General features: G+C 34.3%; 1 protein-coding gene across 4 annotated transcripts in view; it reads left to right on the top strand.

The window, feature by feature from the left end:
• The window catches only part of FSTL5 (follistatin like 5), a 688,045-nt gene that overhangs the window by 617,534 nt on the left and 47,199 nt on the right, over positions 1-23,312 (top strand). For all 4 annotated transcript variants that reach the window (XM_058550291.1, XM_058550290.1, XM_058550293.1 and 1 more), the window contains 2 exons: positions 4,170-4,277; positions 9,998-10,122. In XM_058550291.1, the coding sequence (XP_058406274.1) occupies positions 4,170-4,277; positions 9,998-10,122 (233 nt within the window). The remainder of the gene's footprint in view (positions 1-4,169; positions 4,278-9,997; positions 10,123-23,312) is intronic.

The raw sequence follows: 23,312 nt of genomic DNA, 5'->3' as shown, positions 1-23,312 counted from the left end.
TTTCCTAAGAGTTAAACATTTTCCAAATAAAGTATGTCAGATGTGCTTTTCTTCATTTTGATCATGTCTTTTTCAGCTTTGGTGAGCTTTCATAACCAAACACCAAAATAAACTGAATTTAATAACAAACTTTTGAAATGTTAAAAGACAAAATGTTCAAAAACTTTGGAGACCATTGAGCAGACATTTTTCAAATTTTGAAGTTGTTTTGAAAATTGATGGATATTTTCCTCCTCAAATACATATATCTTAATTTATTTGAAGGCAATTAATCATGGCCTGCCTTCTGACACCTCCTGGAACATATTCTCATAAGTTAATTTTAAAAAATAGTCTCTGTCTTCCCATTTATAAAATTATTCATACTTTAGGGCTCAATTAAAGCATTACCTCCTCCCCTCTTCCCTGACCCTGCATTATACTTCTTCCCCTGAGCTTTCAAGGCATTTGGTCCTTATTTTTATTTTGTGACATACATCAAGTTATTTTAAGCTCCTCCTTCACCCTCTAGCCTGTAAATTCTTCAAGGACAAAGACTCTGTTTATTTACTTTCTCTTCTAAGTCTCAATTTCTTCTGCTAAATAAGAATATTGCATCTCTAACCTTAAAACATTATGATGCTAATTGTCATGAAATTCCTTTAGTTCAATTAGTTTTTCTAGAAGTAGTAGTAGTAGTAGTATTTCCATAGTGTTTAATATTCACCAGACACACCCTAAAGCACTTTATATTGACTACCACACCCAATATTCACAACAACACTTTGAAGTAGGTGTACTACTGTCTCCATTTTATTATAGAGGAAACTGAGCCACAGAAGAGTTTAGTGAGTTCCCAAAGCATTGTCATTATTATTATTATTATTTACTTTGAGTGAAGACGCTAAGATATGAAGCTGGCCTCAGAATACGTGCTCAGAAGCATGGTGTATACTGCCTCTCAATGACTTTTCATCAGGATTGTACCACTTATACAGATGATACTGCATATATTTGTACCCTATGGGTTTCTTTCCATCTTTCAAAAGAGAAAAAACCCAAAAGAACGTTTCTTATACATAATGCGTAAATAGGAGGGCAATGTATTCATTTTCAGGAATTAAATTATCAACTAGGAGGGATGGTCTTTCATGTGCAGAGAGGTTCCCACATTGGGAAGAAACACAGACTATCAAATTCCAGCCCTGCTGATCAATGGCTGGATGATGACTGGTAAGACTTGAGTCTCAGTTTCCTTATCTCATTTTATGTGGCTATTACTGTTACCACACAAAATTGGGGTTCTCTGCCCGATGAGCATAAACAAGGCAATTAATTATGGCACCAGCCTTTGAGGGGAGAAATCAGCTTTTATTCTGCAAGATCAATCTCCAGGGAGACAGGGGGCATGTGCCCTCAGATCTGTCTCCCCGATTCAGGATTTGAGACAAAATTTAAGAGGCTAAGGAGGACAGGTTGGCATGTGGAAACGCTGGTGGGACAGGTTTAGATTGGTGGGCTTCAGGTATTTACGGTAAGGTTTTAGACATCTATGATGAGGTTCTAAACATTTATGATGGAGTTCTAAACTTTTGCATGAGGTAGGGAAGGAATTTGAACACCAGATCTCCCTGAATGAGGGACCCCTCGCTTCTGATAAAAGTCCTGCTTTCAAGTTCTGGTCTCATCCCGGTCCTTGGGTTCTGTAGAAGGAGGATCTTTGGTTCCAGGATCATTTCAGGTCACAATTTCTTCTTTGGCACATGCCCTGGCTACATGACTTTGCAGTTTTTCTGAAAGACAATCCTTAATCAATTTGTTGATAAGAGATGGAGTCTGTTTGAACTGGCTCTAAATGGGCCCGTGGTTACAATACCATAACCTATGGATTGTGGTATGCCATATAAGATAATATTTATGAAAGGGCCTGGTGAAAAGAAAAGAACCTTATGAGAGCTGACAAACTGGAAATTTTCATTCAAAATGTTCCGTAATATTTAAAGTGATCTAAAGATCTTTGCTCTTTTTATAACTGTATCCTAACAATTGAATAACAATGAGGTCTTTGTTATTGTTGCTTTTGTTGTATTGAGCTATTTTGTTGTATTGAGTCACTCATGTGCCTCATAATGACATTCCAGTCAACACTGGACTGCATATCTGTTGGTGGTCCCATAAGATTAGTACCATATAGCCTAGGTGTGTAGTAGGCTATACCATTTAGGTTTGTGTAAGTACACTCTGTGATGTCTGCACAACAAAATTGCCTAATGACACATTTCTCAGAACATATCCCCTTCATTAAGTGACTTGTGACTGTATTTTATCTTTAACGTTTTAAAGACCTAAAGATTATTCCATTTTAAGATGCATGGAAAATAGGCTGACTATCATAATCATACATAGATCAAGTTTAAAATATAGAGGGAAAATATGAAAAATCAAAGGAATCTTATTGCTTTGTTATTAGTGTAATGATTAACGATGGCTCTTTTGCTATATATGCTTTGAAATTATCAATCAGTACATGAAGAATTTAAATGAAACATCTGGCATTCACTTGAGTACAATTAACAAAATACCAGACTATTTCTTAAGTAATAAAACCATTTAATTATCCCAAATAACATCAAGTCTGGGGATACTTATTCTAAGTGTGCAGCAACTCAAGGTTGTTATCGAGAATTCAGTCATTTTTCTCCTGCTGGATCTTCAAAGTGTTGGTTTTTCTTTCTTAAGCTTATTGTTTCATGGCGTCCAAATGGCTTTGGAAATTGAGGCTTAATATCCTAATAAGACAGTATTCAAAGTACAAAGAAAGAGAGAGTGTGGTGCAAAGAAGGCTTCTCTTGTTATTGTCTCTTTTGATGGAAATGCAATATCATTCTCAGAAATCATTCATCATGTTAATATTTAAAATATGCAAACTAGAATATGCCATGTGACCACCCCAACCCTCTAGAGAGGCTGGGAAAATTAGCACTTGTCAAAGGGGAATGGGATTAGTTGTTGGCTTAAATCTCTGGTGCTCACCAAGTGGGCTACCTTCCCTGAGAACAGTGCTGCCCACCTGATCCCAAGACAATATCGTGGCTCTGTTAGCCAGGAAGAAAAGGATGAGGACATTGATACCGAAATGTTTAAATAGGTCTTTTCAGAAATCCAATAATTACCTCAGTAATCCAAGAATATTGAGAATTTTAAATAGGTAAAATGCAGGGCAAGGTTTTAGGAAAAAAATACTTTAGTAAACCTAAATTGCCAACATGGTAGTTAAAATATGAATCTCTATATGTTGGTCAACCACAACTATAGTTTACCCTTAACTAACCTACTGAGAAGAGGATTACATTATGAACTAAGACGTGGGAAATTCTCTAAGGATATTCAATAGAACTTTGGAAAGAAATGCTTTCAATATTGGATAAAGATTTTTTTACTGAATACAATTTGTTTGGTGTTATAAAATTAGAAAATATATATATAACTATAAAAATCACTTAAAATCACTTAAAAAAGGTGTTAGCTTATACTATAAATCACTTAAAAAAGGTGTTAGCTTATACTATAAATAGCTTGAAATTAAGGTGAGTGAAATTGCTCCCTGGCAGCAATTTGTTTTCTAGAAATTTTGCTTTAAGTCAATACTAAATTTTATAAATATTAGCAGAAAAACACATTTACCACATCAAGTGTGGTACAAAAAAATTGCTTCTCCTCCTTTCTGTGGTTTTAGATTTCTCATTAAGGAAACTAAATTAGGTAATCTGTTATTAGAGCTACAATCATATATCAGATTGTTGGTGTTTTAGCATTATAGATGGTCAAATCCCATAACCAGCATTGGGATAGAAAAACCTAATAGAATAAACATAGTTCTCACCTCTATTTAACAATTGATTAAAATGCACATATTAATCATTTATATCTTGAGTTTCTAAATAGCTTGACCATGACACACAATTTGCATAGGTAATGAATGAACACAAGACTATATAAAATTGTGCAAAAACGTGTTTGAGTAAAGTAACATATGTCCAAATTAATCAAACAAGGCTTTAGAAAATTAGATAATTGGCAACATAAATTTTTAATCTGACGTGTAAACTCTTGAATTCTTCTATAATTTTTGGCTTAGTTTTAAACTATTTCAGTCTGAAAACATTCTTTTCAACTCTTATTTACTACAGGCAGTAAGCACAGACCCTGTCCCAGTTAAATTACACTACGACAAATCACACGATCAAGTCTGGGTGCTAAGCTGGGGTACCATGGAAAAGACTTCTCCAACACTACAGGTAAGTACATTTTAGTGTATTTGAGCAAATAGTGATCCATAAACCTTTTGACATCGCATTGGATATTTATAACCATTTAATAATGATATTCTTCCAAGGACTGTACTTTAATCGCATCTAGATCTGCACTGGAAAAGGGAAAAAAAGTTGATATTCAAGTACTTTTTTAGATGGGAAAATATTGTAGATCATATTTATCAAAGGTTAGATTTATATGCAAAAAGAATAACTTATGATGATAAAGCTGATGCCATTAGGGAAAAAAAATCACAATCAACCTTTCAACAACTTACTACCTCCCTCCAATTTTTATGAGAATTTTCTTGTTTCCATCTCTCTTTTCAAAATGGTGCCTGGAGGGTGGAGCATGTGAGATAGAAATCAGGAGAGTTAAACAGAGACTCAAAGCAGATTTCCATTTTTCTCCAAACAGATAGTATTTTATTTTCAGAGCACAGGCTCATTTCTAATTGGGAAATATGTGGTGTCATTTTTGTAAAATTTGCATATGTTTTGAAGTTGTTTATATGAGAACATGACAGAGACAAAAATATGTACATTTTGACAATGACTGTTTGGCACAGTTTTTAGATTTTTGGAGTTAGTTTAAGAAGAAGCTGACAGGGAATGGGAAGGAACGTTTGGCACTAGAAATGTCTTTTATCTATTTCTCAAACCGCCTGTGATTGTAGCACTGCCTTGACTATGCCTCTTCTTACAAAGTTCTAAATCATTAACCTTTTGCCAGTTTTCAATAAGTCTGTTGAATGCAATGTTTTTATTTTATTTTTATTTTTTTTATTATTTTTTTTTTTTGTGAGGAGATCAGCCCTGAGCTAACATCCGCCAATCCTCCTCTTTTTTTGCTGAGGAAGACGGCCCTGGGCTAACATTGGTGCCTATCTTCCTCCACTTTATATGGGACGCCGCCACAGCATGGTTTACCAAGCAGTACTTCGGTGCACGCCCGGGATCCGAACCAGCGAACCCCGGGCCGCCGCAGCGGAGCGCGCGCACTTAACCGCTTGCGCCACCGGGCCGGCCCCCGCAATGTTTTTATTTTTAATCAGTTGTCACTACCAATACTTTAAATATTTCTGAAGTTTTTTCAGTATTGCGATATTTAACTTACAAAGGACAGGTCTATTAAAATGAAATATTTTAAAGTAACTATCAGAACGATGGTTCATTGTATATTTCACTAGAAATATGTGGCACTTGAAATATCTAAAATATAATACTGTTTTTCAGTTACCTATTGTTGCAAATCAAACCACCCCAAAACTTCTTGTCTTAAACAAAATTAAAGAATGACTCATCACTCACAATTCTGTGACTTGGCAATCTGGGGAGTTTTTCTACCGGTGTGATCAGGGAGCACTCATTGGGTACAGTCATCCGATAAGTGGAGCTGGAATGTCCAAAATGGCCTCCCTCCTTGTCTGCCATGTGGTAGTGGTGCTTAGCTGGGTGCCTTGTGTCACCTGCATGCGCCTCTCATCCTTTAGGATAGCATCTTCTCAGAGTGGTGGTTCCAGGGTACAGGACAGTAGAATTTGCAAGGCCCATTAAGATCTAGGACCCAGAATTCACATAAAGTCACTCCCACCACAGTCTATTGATCAAAACAAGTCACACTGCCTGCCTAGATTCAAGAGAATAGAGTAATACAGCCAATCTCTTGATGCAAAGAGCACAATCTTCATTGAGGACAGTTGTTAGAATGATCTACCACAATATGGTAATATGGTCTAGTTATTTGATATTTTGTACTTAAATATAATCTTGACAAGATAAATAACAAGTCAAGATGTACGATTTTTAAAAACTTGTATTGTTATGAATGATTTTTAATACTGTTACCTTTAAAATAAATGCAGCTTAGAAAAGTTAAAAATATTTTTTCTTTTAAAGCTGTATACATTTTTAATACACCGTATTCTTCAGAATTGATCCATTCACCTCCCTTTTGTAATCTATCCATGTTACTTGGATAGATTAATAGCTTCCCCAGTGTTTCAGTCTCTCCACAAAGTAGTTTAGGCAAACTCCTTTAATATCATACAGAAAGGAGAAACAAAGACCTGATACGTGTTAAGTAACTTCCCACACATTATTCAGCCCACTAAAAAATGGGTTCTCTTTCTCAGCATATCTAATAAAAATATGCTAATAAGATTCACTGAATTTTTAAGATATTTGCTGGGTGGGAGTGAAAGGTAAGTCTCATACCTGAAAATATAAAATAAAATGTAAGAATTGAAGATTTATTTACACAAAATGTGTGTGTGTGTGGGGTGTGTCTGTATATACACACATATGTGTACATATATATGTGCATGACTGGTAGATAGATGATAGATAGGTAGATAGGTAGGTAGATAGATTGATAGACGATAGGTAGGTAGGCAGGTAGGTAGGTAGATAGATAGATAGATAGACAGACAGACAGACAGACAGACAGATAGATAGATAGATAGATAGATAGATAGACAGACAGATAGACAGACAGACTGACAGACTGACAGGAAACACAGGGTCTCTGGATCAGAGAACAGACCATTTCTTACTAACAGAGCACGTTAGTGTCCATTGTCCAGCCCCAATCCCCTTGGGATGATGAGATGAGAGACTAATGCTACCCTGCATGTGCAGTGCAGTTGACTATGGGAGAAGGACCTTGGGTATTATGTGTCTCTGTTTTTTTAGGCTGTTAGCACATCAGCCCATCCTCTCCTGTGAGAGAGAGATTATAACTCTGGAATATATGCAAATCTTCTCCTGGGAGAGGAGGGGTAAATCAGTACCCTGGAATGTCAGTGACTGGGTCAAAAGAGTTAAGTTTCTAAATCTCTCAGGAGAAATACAGCATCTCTGTCTTCCAATACATTTTTGCTATGCCATCATCCTTTAACCAAGTTTGCCATGCCCTTTGCTCAGAAAGACGTGACTGCAGAAATGTCAAAATATTCATGGATAATTGTCTCCCAACAGGATTATCAGGAAACATCCCCAAAGGAAATGGGATTTAAGATTTATTTGTAAAGGGGAACCGATATTTCTTTGGAGTAGTTGAATTCACCAAACCAAAAACATGGGCAAGCTCTCATTTTTACTAGAGTGTTCCTGTGCCATAATGTTGAAAGATTAGACTGGAAAGAGAGATTGATGCTAGGTTGTGAAGGCTAGGAAGTAACTTTTTGCCCTAATGCAGTGTTATCTAGCGGTACTACCTGACCCTTGAAAGTGCAAAGGCAATTTATCAAGGATCTGAAAGCTCTACTTACACTTCTACTTTGTGTTTTCGTTTTGGTTATAATTAAATCATACGTCTTTGCCAATTATGAAAGCAAAATAGATTATTTTCTGTAATATTTACAATTAATGAATAAAAACCCATAAACTGTCATAATGTTAGATATATATGACAGTGATTTTCCAATTAGTGTTCTCAGATAAATTCTCAAAGATTTATCATAGTTATTTATCTTCTTTTTAAAAGGCATCTACGCCTTATGAAATCTTAAGAAATGCTGTTCTAAAAATCATGAATCTATCATCTGCACAGTTTCACAATTCTTATGTAATGTCTTTTCAAATGCACAGCAGTTAGAGAAGAAAATATCCTCAGGGAACAATTTGGAATCAAGTCCTTACATTTTGCTACTGGGCAGGAAGTAAGCCCCAGCCAGATCGGGTGACAGTGGGAGGTGGTGGCTCTGGGTTTGTGGAAGACATCACACGTGGAGAGACCAGCGGCAGGATGCCATTAGGAATGAGCCAAGGGTTGTTGCCAGATTGGGCCTCGTAGATCGGTCTGTGTGTCCTTGCAGTTAGTCAGCTCGGTCCTGAACCTGGCAATCAATTCCATCAGCGAGAAGGACCTAGAACCATCAGGGAGCAAAGTCCAGACAGAGGGGAACTAGGGAAGTGGCACTGTATTTTTTACAACCTAGGACTATGCAAACAAAAGAGATGCTCAGTTAATATATCTTCAGTGGCATGAAATACTTTCACATACATTATAGCGTTGTTTGAATATTAAATTTTGTGACGCCTGTAAACTATGTAGGACACATATTGGCACATAGCAAGCTCTCAGTAAATATTATTGCCGCTGTCAGTGCAAGTATTGTTATTAATTTCAAATACATGTACACACATTTTGAGAATTATACACTTCCATGCAATCTAACAGAAAGAAAGTTTGGAGAGTTCCTTTCTTATTACTCCTGTTGATTTTTATTAAAGTCTTTTGGACATTATTATGAATAGCTAAAATCCAGTGATGACTTTTTCACTGCTATTCATTAATAAAATAGGTAGAGTGTCGTTAAAGCTTTTATCAAATACTTTGGTTCTCTCTTCCTCTGGGCACATGGTGGGCTCCTTTTGGTTAGGTGAGGCTGTGTGATTAGTGCTGGCAAATGAGGTCTGTTGTGAGTGGAAACATTCAAGGTAGTTGGCCTCTCCTTTAGCATGGAATCCTGAATGAAAATAGTAGATATCCTGGGAAAGTAACAGGTGTGAAACGAAATCTTTATTTTCTAAGCCACTAAGACTTTAAGATTTGTTTTCAGTTTTGTTTTATTTTTTTAACTGTAACATAACTGAGCCTATCCTGACTATTATAATAATCTATTTTCATTGAAAATGGCAATTTCCAATGGAACTCAATGAAAGTATACTCATTTGAATGAAGGGAAAAAAACCCTAAAAATAAAAAGGCTATTTACTTCTGTCGTAAAAACCAAAGGGAGAGACTCAGTTTTGAGGGAGAAAAGTCTATTTAACTTAAAGAGTCAGTCAGTAGTTTAGGAAGTTTAATTTGGTGGCCCAATGTAGAAAGGATTTAAAAGAGGAAAAATAAAGGCAGAAAAGTGCTTTAAAAGGCTAACACAGAACAGTGGTTGTGCAACAGAGACAATAGAAAAAAACACGAAGGTATGAGAAATCTGAAGAAAGAACTGACAGAATTTGGTGCATAATGGGATATGAGGAATAAAAGGGTTTAAATGTAGTGATCTTTCTTTACTGGATTGTAAAAGTCTTAAAAATCAACTAATGATGAATAGTTAGAAGAAACCTCTTTGATTAAAACTTACTTAAATCTATTATTTTAAATTTGTAGGAGTAAAAATTTTAAAATGTGATTTTATCTATTCTAAGATTTCTGAGAGCTAAAATATTTCATATGACTTATTTTGGAGTTTTCAGTCCTATGTTTTCAACTTTGTTCTATAGGAGACCAGTTTTTTGACTTTTTTGTGTATCAATTATACCTAAATAAAGCTATTTAGAAAAGAAAGAAGAAAGAAAGGAAGAAAGAGAGAGAGAGAGAGAAGGAGAGAGAAAGAAAGCTAATATCTTATTTACATCGTAGGTTTGCTTGCTTTTATTTTTCTCTTTATAGCAAGGTTAAACTTTGTGTAATACAGAAGGTGCTTATATGTATATTTATTTTATATTTTAAGCAGAAATTGTTCAAGACAAATCTTTTTCTATTTTTTATTTCTTTATAGAAACAGAAGTTTCTAATTTGAAAACAAGCAAACAATTACAGAATGCAAGTTTGCTTACTAATATGCTAATTTTGAGGATGGCAATAAACAGCCTATGCAAACAACTGCCAGAGATTTATTTCATCTCTAAATAAAATTAAAGCTGATACTACTAAGGGAATGCATGGCCAAGATCTAAACACAGTGTGTTCTGTTTAGGTAATAACCCTGGCCAGTGGGAATGTACCACACCACACCATCCACACCCAGCCAGTGGGAAAGCAATTTGATCGAGTGGATGATTTTTTCATTCCCGCTACAACACTCATCATCACCCATATGAGGTAAGTGCTAAGAAGAGTGATCAACTTTTAGATTCTCTCTAATTTTGATAGAAAGCCATGGGAAATCATAAAAAATAAATCCCCAACACATTTCAGTTATGTAACAAGTACACACATAATTGCACATGATTTAGCTTTGTCTCATCTGCTTGATGAACTTTTATTTATCAACATTAGTGATGAATTTCCTGTCATATGTTTCCTTTTTGTGTGTGTGTGAGGAAGATCAGCCCTGAGCTAACATCCATGCCAATCCTCCTTGTTTTTGCTGAGGAAGATTGGCCCTGGGCTAACATCTGTGCCCATCTTCCTCCACTTTATATGAGACGCTGCCACAGCATGGCCTGACAATCCATGCCTTGGTGTGCGCCCGGGATCTGAACCCAGGCCGCCAGCAGCAGAGCACGCACACTCACACTTAACCGCTGTGCCAAGGGGCTGGCCCCCATATGTTTCTTTTTATGCTGAATAGAGAAGTGAATTTATAAAGACACCGTTGCATTTTTTAATCAATTTTACAGTTAGTATTTTTCTAAATTGTCATTAGGGTCTTCTTCCTAGGCTTTTGCAAAATGCTGGCATTTGAACTTGGCCTGATGAAAGAGCGACTCTCATAAAAATCTATTCATTATATTATAATAACATTCTTGTATCATTTTTGCCCAAATAGAAATCAATGTAAAATTGTATTAGGAAGTATACTAAGTTGAAATGAAATGTTTGAGGTCTACACTTCACTTGTTTGAGAAAACATGTTGGCGTGTTCTATTTCTCTATGCATTTACAAGAGGTGAAAAAGTAACAACTTCTAATGAAATCATCCAGAGTTTCATAGAAATGGTTTAAATGCTTAAAAGGGGAGACTTTGAATATATCACGATTTCTAGTATTATGTATCTTGATAATTTATTGAAAAAATTTTAAAGTATTGCTTAGCAATGTTAGTGAATCTGAACCAAACTGATATTTTGTTCTGTTTCTCAAGTGAATTCTGATAAGGGAGAACTGCTCCAAATCTGTTATAGAAGCCATTATTCGATTCTTTTGTATATTTGTTTCCCTTGTATTAAAATGCAAATTATCTCATCTAAAAGTTGGAGTTATAAGAATTCTGAAAGAGTGCAAAATTCAACTTTCAAAAATAAAGAGGGATTAATAAATCAGAATTGTGACTCAAGACATCATAGACAAACTGTTCTTTGCGCAGCCAAGTATATGTTTCAGAGTTTAATATATTTGTCAAGCAATTGACCCTTATTTTCAAAATGCCTATTCTGTGCTCAGCAATAAAATGATTAAAAAACATAATATCCTGACACAATTATTACACGTGTTTACAAAAAATAAGTATAACTTATTGAAAATGCAGCATATTTGAAGAGTATTTGCATCAAAGTAGTAATATTTAGGTCTGACTGCAAGCACTATAATAGTTTGGAGACTAAAAAATCAGCATGTGAACTGAAAATGGTACCATTTGAGATTATACCTAAAAAATATACAATGTTTTTATATTTATTTGATGAGGATAAAATTTCACTTAATTGGTGTTGAGTGTCACGATTAATAAATATACCTTGGTTATTTTCAAGTTGTTGATAAATTATTACTAATCAATAATTTAATATCGTAACACTTGCTTTTATTTATTCCATTCTCCTGTTCCCTATTACTGTATTTAATATACTATTATCAATTTTGCTTATTTTAAAAAATGCACTATTTTTAATACAATTATTTGGGGCAAAATTCCCATGTCCATGACACTAATAGAGTTAGTACTGTATAGTTTTGGGTATTTCTGTTCCCCTACAAGTAAGCTACATAATTATGGTAAAATAGCTACCCTGGGCAGGAGTTTAACTTTGTCTGGATGCAGTAAGTGCTATGTGTAATTCTTTGTATGTATAATTGATATACTGTCAGAACACAGCATATCTTTAAGGTCTAAATGATTACCACATAGCTGGAGTTGGAGCTGATAATAACTAGAAGGACATCCAAATAATGTGAACATGTATAAGGCAACATTTTATTTCAGTTATTTCTATATATTGTGAGAAACACTGAAAGGTACGCTTGAGGATATTTTTAAATGTCTTTGTTCCTTTTAGGGATAGTGAAATGCATGGGTGTTTTGCCAATGCTTATAAGAATACTAAATTAGATTATAGCAATCCTACTTGCATATAGAATCCCATTTTAATGAACATGAACAATCATCAAATTTCCTATTGCATTTTAAATTGATTATTCCTATTACTAAAGTTAAGAGTAAGAGTAAAAATTAGCATGCATTTCCAAAAACAAGCTGTTAAATATGTAAAGTGTTTTTAACATAAAGAGGATTTATTCCACATCAGGAAAATCTGAGGGATAGAAACGTTTTCTCCCCCTACCAATTTCATTAACGTATTTTTCTAACCAAATTTGGCATATGTTTAAATACGTGCTGCTGAGATTGATCTTTTTGTGAATTGTGTTTTTCAGAATTGAGACTATTTTCTGACTGTTGTGCTTGGTATGTATTTTCAGGCCAGGCAGGTCAGACGCCTAATATGTATTTAATTAATATAAGTTTTTTTTGCCCGATACCCCTCATCACATTAATCTGCTTTTCTCTCAGATTGCTACACTCTCATTTCACATAATTTATATCTCCAATGTCTGAAATCTCCCAGACAAGTGGCGGGATGTTATATCCTTAGTGCCTAAAAACCGGCAGGCACTTAATTCATGTTTCTCATAGGAATGGAAATAAAGAAGGAAGAAAGTGCTACACTCTTTCCTAAACCAGACTGTATAGTATTGAGGGAAGAACTGTATTTCTTATGAACTGGATTTCTCAGCATCCGATGCAATATCCAACATGCCACAAGTACCGCATCAAGAACACGTGAACTGTGTGGAAGCAGTAAATAGCTGTAATAAGAACTTACATCTCCTGTCAGACAGATGTAAGCCTGAATGTCCCAGCAACACCATTTGCCATTGACCATTGTGAGTTTAGCCAGCTTACTTCGTATCTTTCTAAGGACTGGAATAAAATAATGTTTGAATATTAAGTTGCCCGTAATAGTTGTTGCCCAGACTACTGTGGGGGAAGAGGGAGAATCCCCCTCTGCCCTTTCCCTTAAGGTTCTTCTGGCTGGCCAAATAATTAACAAGACAGGTTAGCAGGAGAAAATAATACCAAGTTTAATAACATGTATACATGGGAGAAACCAGGGACACTGCGTTTCTTAACACAATAGCAGAGATTCTCGTCTTAAATACCATGTTCAGCCAATGACAAAGGAGGATGTTGGGGGTGGGGGGAGTCAGTTGCAGGAGATTACCACTAAAGCACAGTAAACAAGAGTAAGGTTATTATGCAGATTTAAGGCCTCACCTTCCACGTTGATAAGTCTCTAGAAATGAGGCCATCCCCCCCTTCCCAATACAGAGAGGGAGATACCTTTACAAATGGAGATTTCCCTTATAAATGTAAATGTTTGTCTGGCAGCTCCTTGCAGGGCCATCCAGAGAATGTGGCCAGAGAGACATAAGATGGGCTTGTTGAGGCCTTTTCTATTGTAACATCTATTTTACATTATATTACAGCCATCAGATAGAAGATCTGTTCCAGGAGGGAGTTACTATGTCAAATTCTTTAGGCAGGTAGTGGGGGAGGTCAAATGTCCATCAGAGAAAACAATCAAGGTAAAGAGATATATTTCAGAGTGGCCAAATCTTGATCTCCCACACTACTCATAATCTACACTGGTGCAGGGGCTCCCCTGCGATTAGTTACAATTTTGCTAAAAGTCTCTGTGTTTCCCTGTTGGTTTCTTCTCATTTTCTTTTCTTCATTTTTAAATTTTTTCTGTGTCTCTAATTCTCAGGCTTGTTTAGTATGTAAAATGAATCAAGACTGAGGAATTTAAGAGAATCAAAATTACTTTATAAATCTATATTAAAAGATAAACTTATAGGTTCAAAAAACTAATCAATCTTCACAAAATGTGGGAAGTTGTTCACTTTTTAAGATAATGTGAAATTCTTAGCACTTTAAAAATTTTTGAGAGCCTAATTTAGGTCTCTTTTTGAATGACTTGAGGAATTTGAATTTCAGTAAACTAATTTCCATTTAAAAAACATCCGAGAATGAGGGCCATCCACTCATTCAGCTCCTCAGCTGAATTCCATCCCATTCCCTGAGCGACACAGACTAAGCCACATAACAATTTTCCTGTTTTATCCTATAGAGTAAGAGCTTGTTAGTGAAAATATCCCTTTTTGGTTTTATTTATACTTTCCTTCTCCATAGAAATCAGATTACCTAAATCCTAGGCTGTGCTAGATCACATTACGTTTGATCTAAATCAGAATGGTCTTTAAACTGCTGAGTTCTGGTTACTGGACCAAGCTTGTGTCCGTGCCTTCGTCTTTCTTGAATATGAGGGCTCGTCCAGGAGATGATGCAGAAAAACTCTGGACTAACCTGGAAACATTTTTTAAGACATGCACATGTGAGCCTCAATGGTGAATACAGTTTGCTGGAAGACAAGAGAGGATGTATTACAGGTCTGTCTCCCCAATAGTTCCTACTATTTGCTGACCTTCTGAAAAGGACTGACTAGATACTTATGGACTAAACGTTCATTTTTAAAAGGTTAATAAAACTCTATAGTAGATATTTTTAATACACCCGAGTGTGAGATAGTTAATCCCTTCCCCCATTATTTAATGAAAATTTAAATTACTTAAAATTTAGTTAATAGCATAGATGATTTTATGCTTATTGAAATATATTAATTTAAATCACTCTATAATTCTATGCCTTTTTATTTTTAAGTAAGAATAAAAAATATTTCTTATGTTCTGTTAATTTTCACAAAAATAGTTCCATTGAATATTTAATAAATGATGTATTTTTCAGATTAGTAACTCATGGCAATGTATATTAACTGGACACTCATTTTTCAGACTTGCAGTTAATAGAGAATTTTCTTAAAACCTTAAACTTCAGCAAGTAATTAATAAATCATGAATCACAATTCTAAAGTTGAGGAGATTATGTAGTGGAAAAGGAGTGTGTTTTGTAATGACATGAGAAATATAAATTTTTTATATGAAGAATTTCAATATTGGTTTTTATCTTTTTCTATATACAAAAATATCCAGATAGGTAAAAAAAAAAAAAACAACTGTTATAAATGAAAACACATATATAATTCTCAGAAGAATCGATTATGTCTATTTAATGTTATTAAAAATTGAAATGATAATTTATTATCTTTTTTAATAAAAAGTGCTCTGCAAATATAAAGCAAAAACTTTCATTATTCTACTCATAATTTGTATCCAAAGAACAAATGATATTGTAATATCATTATATGTAAATAGATCTATTTGAATAGTATCATAGTTCTACTTTTCTTAAATATTTTATGATATGGCTAATATATGGGGGATTTAGTGGTTTTATTATCAATTTTTTTTTTTTCCTGAGGAAGATTCACCCTGAGCTAACATCTGTGCCAATCTTCCTCTATTTTGTATGTGGGTCGCTGCCACAGCCTAGCTGCCAACAAGTGGTGTATGTCCACGCCCGGTCATACAAGCTGGGTCGCCAAAGTGGAGTGTGCCAAACTTAACCATTAGGCTATGAGGCCAGCCCCTGTTATCAATTTTTTGAAATTAGCCAGATATTGAAAAGTAATTGAAAAAATAAGTTTATTTTTTTTAGAAGCAGTTTTTACAGTGGTTGTGTTAAACTTCAAAGCAACAATATCTCACAGAGAATGAGCATTTATGTTATTGATTGTGTTTTATTTGTGGTACCATTATGAAAAGAGAAAAATTTAAATGTTGATTTCTAGTTGTGATATGTGCAAAGATTGCAACTTACTGTGCTTTAAAGTTTTCATTGAATAAAGTAATACCTTTGATACAATTTAAACCAGGTGCCACTTGAAAAAGGATGTATTTACAGCCTGACCATTGTAACACCTGCAAATCATGCCTCTTCCAACTCTTGTCCCCTCTCAAGTTAGAGTGCAACTAGAGACAAGTTTAATCCCCTCTAGTTCAAGCCCGCCAATGTCAATTGGCACAGAGGACACTTACAGTGAATATGAGAAGGAAGCTATTTCCGATTTATGTACTACTCCAGGACTAGTCCTATAAGTTGAAAGGGAAGATTGCAACTTAGATGATGCTATTTGAGATGCTTTGAAAGGCTTGCCTAACCTTGAAATCATCATTTGGTCATATTGCCTAGAATTTCAAACTACTTCTCCTGTTTCTTTGGGTTATATTTCTCTAGAAATCTCCCTATAAGTGCTCCTGTTCTTGAAAGAAAAATGGAGCAGTTGGGAAATCGACGTTTTTATTATCATCATGTTTCTTTATAGGCTGATTGGCTGATTATACAATGTCTTAAAATTAATGTTTGTACTCGCGAGGGTGTGTGTGTGTATTTCAATCAAGGATTACATGTTAAGCAATAAGATGATTAGAGTATATCTGTAAATTACAGTGATAGGGAGACCTTGAAAGTAGTAGGCATTTATATAAAAACCTGAAAATGCCTGTTCCCACACTTTTCTCCTCCTCTGGGCTTGACCTGCTAAAGAAAAGAAACAAACATATAATGTTGCAAAAGTTTCCTTGTAACGCTCCTCCCTTTCCCAACACATACCCCAAGATGAAACAGGTTTCGAATAAATATTTCAGATTGTATATTCCAGGAATTCCACAGAAAGTGGACCACAGCATTACTCTTCAATTTGGGTGGGTGGGAAAGGACGAAAGTAGCTGGCAGGCATTCGTTTAATCCTCAAAAGTGGAATGAGCGCTCAGAGTCTAATGTAAGAGTGCTTGCAGTCAGGGGCTAAGGGCTGATCCTGTTTCCCATCAGTCATAATCCCTGCACAGCCAATGGCTATGGCTCCCTTGCAAGAGATGAAGAAAAATGAAATAACAAGTAGCAGGCCCCATTCTGGCAGTCTGGAGAGAGGTCTGTAGCACTCCTTTCCCGTTATAAATTACAGCAAGGAAATGATTAAGAAGGGATTGAGTTTGATATATGTTTCCTTAAAGCTTCTTCAAGGGAAAAATAAACATTCTGTGAAAGTGAAAGTTAAAGTATATCATTCTCTTCCATATTTTATCAAATCTGTTAAAGCAAATTTATATATACGGCTAGCCATAGATCAAGAACTCTACACTTGTGACTTGATTCATGGACAGGCCAGGTGTATGGAGATACAATTTTAGCACTAAAATTGTCTAGTTACATTAAAATACTAGCCTATCAGAAATTGAAAGTATCAGTTGTTTGATGCCTTTCTAAGAAAAGTATAGTCTCAGGATGATAAGCAACAATTAAAATTGTTTCCAAAAATGGTTCTTAGATAAAGATCTCACAAAATCATAATTCAGTAAGATTCACTTTTTTTCTTTATTCACCCTTATTTGCTAATTCTTCCCACAAAGAGAAATAAACTAACAAACAAAAAGAATTTCAAATATCCCAGGGGCCAGAGCTCTTTCTGTCTATATTCTCTCAAATAGTGAATATCTGAAACATTTTTAAATTCTGAAACTATGACCTTCCCTTTCCTCAGTTTCCTGAGCATCTTTATTCTCTCTCTCCACTCCACGCAAACACACACTTGAGATTGTCAGGACCTGCTATCTCATGGGCCCCTTACCTTTTCAGAGCCTAGTTCACTATCTGAAAAACAGAAGACATTCATAAATAGTTTATTAAACAAAGTCTATACGTATACTTTTATGTATGTGGATGCACACACATATGCAAATCATTGTTGGCAAACCTTCCAGCATTCTTATACGAGTGCAAAGCTTCTTCTACATAAACACTTGATAACTTTCTTCATCTTCTTTCTGAAGAAGTAAACAGACTATACCCTTCAAGCTTTGATCTATAATGCCATTCTTCTCCTTTTTCATTATGGTTACTGGATTTGCTTTTATTTTAAGCAGTATTGTCGACTTTCTTTAGCATTTTAGTGCAGCTCACACATCGAGTGTAAAATGCTTAGAGAGAAAATCACTTAGTGCTTGCAGCCCGGTGTTGTGAGTGTGTGTTCAGTTTGTTATCTGTATTATTTCTTGAGGCAGAGAACCCTGTCTGCTTCCTGACGTGGTCCTGTATTGACAGGGCGTAGCTCTATCTGAGCCTTGTAAGAAAAGAGCCTATCACCCAAGGTGGATGAATCGCATAGGCCCCCACCTCTTTGTACAGAATGGTCACTTAGTCAGATTAGCAGCCTGCATTAGCTATGTAATATTTTTGTCTTATGGGGAAACAAGATTAGATTTAAAGAGCAACCTATTTTTAAAATATGGAGATTTCATTATTTTAAAAAACGAGAAGTGATGTACAGGTATTATTAGTAGACTCCAAGCTCCAGGATTTAATGAAGCCTCTAAATAGATTCATTCTACAGCATTTTTTACTGAAGAAATCAATGGAGCACTAATAACATGTAATTTAGAAACACTCTACATTGCAGATCTGCCTCTTCAGTTTTATTATGCAAAGTAAAATAGCTCTTGCTTCTTCTTTCAGAGGTCCTTATGCTAACTCATCAAAGTGTTCAGTAAGACACAGGGCTAGCCATTTCATAGGACCCAGTATTCTCCTTAGGAGACAGCTGCGGTATATTTATAGCAAATTTCTAGGTTTTCTTTTCCTTCATCAAATACGATTTGTGTTTTGCTGGAAATGGTAAATCGTACTTATTTTACCCTAAACGAGTAAATGATATGAATGCATAAATCATTTGGCTTTCTTTGCTTAGTAGTAAAAACAAACTCAGATAACAATTAAGACGGACAGAGAAATATATCATAAGTTCTGATACAATGCAATACATCTTAAGAGAGAGGTAGAGCTCATTCTGAGAACTTAAGCAATTTCTTCCATGAATTTAACGTGCACATTGCATGTTCTATTTCATACGTATGTTTAATAGATTAGACTGCCGTATTCTGAATCAAGCATGTGGGGCATTAACTAGTTCTCATAAAACATGTATACAAAAAGAATAATGTATATTGAGATTTCTAGTTCTTTCTATCTTTCAGTTGATATACTATTTTTCTGTTGAAGAAGATGATATATTTTACCATAGCATCTTCTTTTATGAATTCATAAATTTTTCTTGATGTGACATTTTATTAATATGCTAAAACTTTAAATACAAGTATAACATAACAAATCTCTCTTTTGAATGAAGGACTCCTACTGTGGCTCAACAGGGCAATACTATTAAATATATAATTTTATTTTTGATAGCATGCGCAAAAATTAATGATTAGTCAATATAATATTTTGGAAATGTTCTGTGAAAGTGTTTAAATACTTATTTTATATATACATCAATTTTCAATTTTGTTTGACCATAAAAGCAAAGTTAATTTAAATGTAAAATTAGGGGTTGTAGTGGGAGATGTCTTTAGATGGACAACATTGGGGGCACTGATACTAAATGTCTTTACAATGATTTGAGGCCGTAAAAACTATTCACTGCGAATCAACCTGAGTTAATATTTTGTACCATTTTAATTTAGCTGTAAATCTGTAGATGTAGCCTCGCTATAGCTATCCATGAAGGAAAAAGAAATTGGTTATTGCGAGTCAGTCAAAGAATATTTAGACAAATGCAATTTTTTTCATTTAAATTAAATTAAGAATGTTCACTTGTTAACATTTAATGGTTATGTTACAGTGTTCGATCTCTTGCTTCTCTTACTGAAAAAGAAATCATGCACCAAAATGTCAATTTTAAAGCTAAGATTTTGTTCAAGCAATACCAAAGTACATGAAAAGGATGTCAGACAGCCTTATAAATTAACTGTTAACAGAGAAACTCAACAAATTAGTAGATATGTGGAGAAACTGTCTATTAAGTCTAATTTGTCATAAGTCATGAATAGAAACCCTCAACATAACCACATGAGCGTATTGAGAACTTTAGGCAACAAACATCAGACTGCCAGGGTTTTATCCTTTGGTTTATGTACCAGTATGGTGTAGGGTGTACACACCTCACAAAACGAATCAAAATACATAGACAGCTTCAGGGAAAATAAAAATGACAGTTACCTTAATTGACCCTTAAAACTGCTTGTTGGGTTAGTTATACTTAAAACCTCCTCTGTATTTGTTTAGACTGAGGCTAGTTGAATCTTTTTCTATACTAATAGAAACTCTTCCTTTCTTCTTTTTTTTTTTTAATGTGAGAGGGTAGGGATAATGAAATATTTGTAGGGGTTTTTCTATATTGACAACTGATTTTCAACAAAAACAGTATAAAATTACAGTAATTCATTTTTTGCCATAATGTAGAAGCTTATTTTTATGCTTACATAATTTTGGATACATAAATATAGCTTATAGATTCTTTTTAAAAACAGAATCAGGGTTTGCATATGCTATGAAAGTAGTGGCTGATTTATTTTTACTAAGCCAAGAAAATTCTAAAATAACCTATATTTTTTCCCTATTGATATAAATCAGATTATTTATCAATTGTGAGTGACAGGAAGCCTTGCGTATGTTTTTAATTAAAGTACATGTTTAAATTCGGTTTAAAAACTGTTGTATTAATATCAAATACATAGAGTACGTCGAACTTCTGAATTTCTTATTTAAAAAAACTTGACAAAATTCATTTAATTAATACATGAAAATAATTTGAAAACAGATTAGTTTATATAGGACGATGATGTAAAGAAGTATTTTTAATAGATCATAGATACACGTACCTTTATACTGGCTAAACTTGCCTTCCTGATTTCTTGCTTACAGGCTAAATTTGCTTGGTAGGTTTAACATCAAAAACCTCTACCTTCATTCAAGTTATTATTCACACTGGGAAATAATGGAATCTAATTCAAAAAGATTTTGTTGGACACAAATGACTTTTCTAACAATAGAAGTAGAGTAGAATAGAAATCATTTGGCAATAGTCATTTGGGATGTACATTATTATGATAATTTCATATTATATATATTTTGTGAATTTTCAAAAGATATATTATTTGGGTATCATAATCAGAGCCCTTACAAAAAGAGAGGTTACGTTAATCTATTTATTGCATTTTTCACTTCCTGCATCTGACCTGTACCCTGCCAATATAAAATTAAGATACGTTAATAATGTTTTTGATACTTCTACCATTTATCTAATTTTAAATCGATCCATTTACCATCTTTTCATATTTTAAAATACTTGAAAACACTTTCTGGACTACCATAATATTAAGTTTACAGAAGGGAGATAAATTATATTTATTCTTCTGATTCATAAAGTCATTATTAAAATTTCAAATTCATTAGGGAAACATTTTTCATTATTGTATTTATACAAATGAAACATAAACAATAACATTAAATTTTTATTGTACATCTATAACGTAAATAATTTAAAGAGATTCACTTTTTTTATTATGATAAACTGAGAATGATTTTCTAAGTCATGCACAGAAATAAATCAAGAATTTGAATTTTAGCAAGAAATAAATGAATGACAATGTTAAGGAAAAGTGGACCAGGTATATGAGAAATTTACTGGAAATACAGGCAATATACTACCATTTATTCACATTGTTTAACAGGGTTTCATTAGTAATTTCTAACTTCTTGTCACCATTAAAGTGATTTTCTGTAATTTTCTTATTTTAATATTGAAGCTAAAGCATGAGTTTATAAAGTCAAGTCTACTATAACTGAGTTTACAATAATGTTTACATGCTTTCAGGTTGTATTGCTTAGTTATAGTTTTTGTTCTTATTCCTACGGTTATTGTATAATATGTTAATAGTAATTAAGAAACATTGAGCATTTACTTTATGCCAAACGCTGAGCTAAGAATTTTTTATGCACTGCCTCATTTAAACCTAGCAGTGACATAAATTTTTATCCCTATCCTACATATGGTGAATCACTTTAATAAGTGTTGGAACCAGCTATAAACTTAGTTCTGTCTAAATTCAGTGTCTTAGCACTTAATACATTACAGTAATCAAGTCCTTTTTCAGCTTTCAGGGTGAAACCTAATGACTGATGCCCTCTGCAAATTATCCTAAGCTCACTTTTAAAACATTCCCTCCTCTTGCTTTTATGTACCTCTGCTAAAACAAAACTTGACTCTTCACAATAGACCTACACCATATTTTCTTGCTTGTCTGCATTGATTTGCAGAATGCCTTGTTTCTTCATTGTCTGCCTGATAAACCCTTCAAGACTTGTCTCAAAGCCACCATTTATAAAATTTGTTATAATTTCCCTAATTGGAGTCCCCTTGGCATTTTGAATTTTTATTATTTCTCATTTGTAGTTGAGACTCACGCTGACTTAGATTGGAAACTAGCTCTTCAGCTCCTTTAGGACCTGTAACACAGTATTTAATATCACTTATATCAGCTTAATTTTCCTCTTCCAAAAGTAAATGATTTTAGAAGGGACAGAGAAAAAATACAGTGTGGTGTCTACAGTCCCTGCAGATCCTGCTGTAATTTTTTGCTGTCTGCTTATGTCTAACTTCATAATGTCTATTTATTAATCTGCTCCTCTCCAGTCTCACAGACACAGCCCTAAGCTGAGCTCTCTTACTTCTCCTCCTGCTAACGCAATTAACGCTTTACTGTTCTCATTTTCTCCATACTTGAATTCACCAGAAAACCATTAGATTCTTCTTCCTAACTTTATAGCTATGGTGATACAATCCTGCATTGGAAAGGGGGAAGAAAAAAACTTAATATATTTCTTATTGCACATAGATTAAGTCCAAAGTACATTGAACCCACCTCCTTTAGTAGCCTTAACTCCTAAAACTGATCTGTCCACATCCTGTGGTCCAGCCAATGTGAACCTGAGTAGCCCCTATACTTTCCTGTTTCCACTTAACTATTTGTTTTGTCTAACGTGCTCTTTCTGATTCTCATTTAGATCCTCTTAATTTATATCAATATCCTGGCCAAGCTCAAATGAACTTTAATTCATGCAACTTTTTCAATTCCTCTGTCATTTATGAGAGCACTTCCCTCAGAATTTACTTCTTGTTAAGGGCATTCAACCTCACATCAGTTGTCAGTATATTTCATTTATTTATTCACTACTGTTGTATTAAGCATCAACTGTTCACATGTCAGACACCACTCCAGGTTCC

This window comes from Diceros bicornis, chromosome 11, assembly GCF_020826845.1.
Source record: "Diceros bicornis minor isolate mBicDic1 chromosome 11, mDicBic1.mat.cur, whole genome shotgun sequence".
Taxonomy (NCBI): Eukaryota; Metazoa; Chordata; class Mammalia; order Perissodactyla; family Rhinocerotidae; genus Diceros; species Diceros bicornis.
This window is presented reverse-complemented; position numbering and strand designations above follow the sequence as displayed.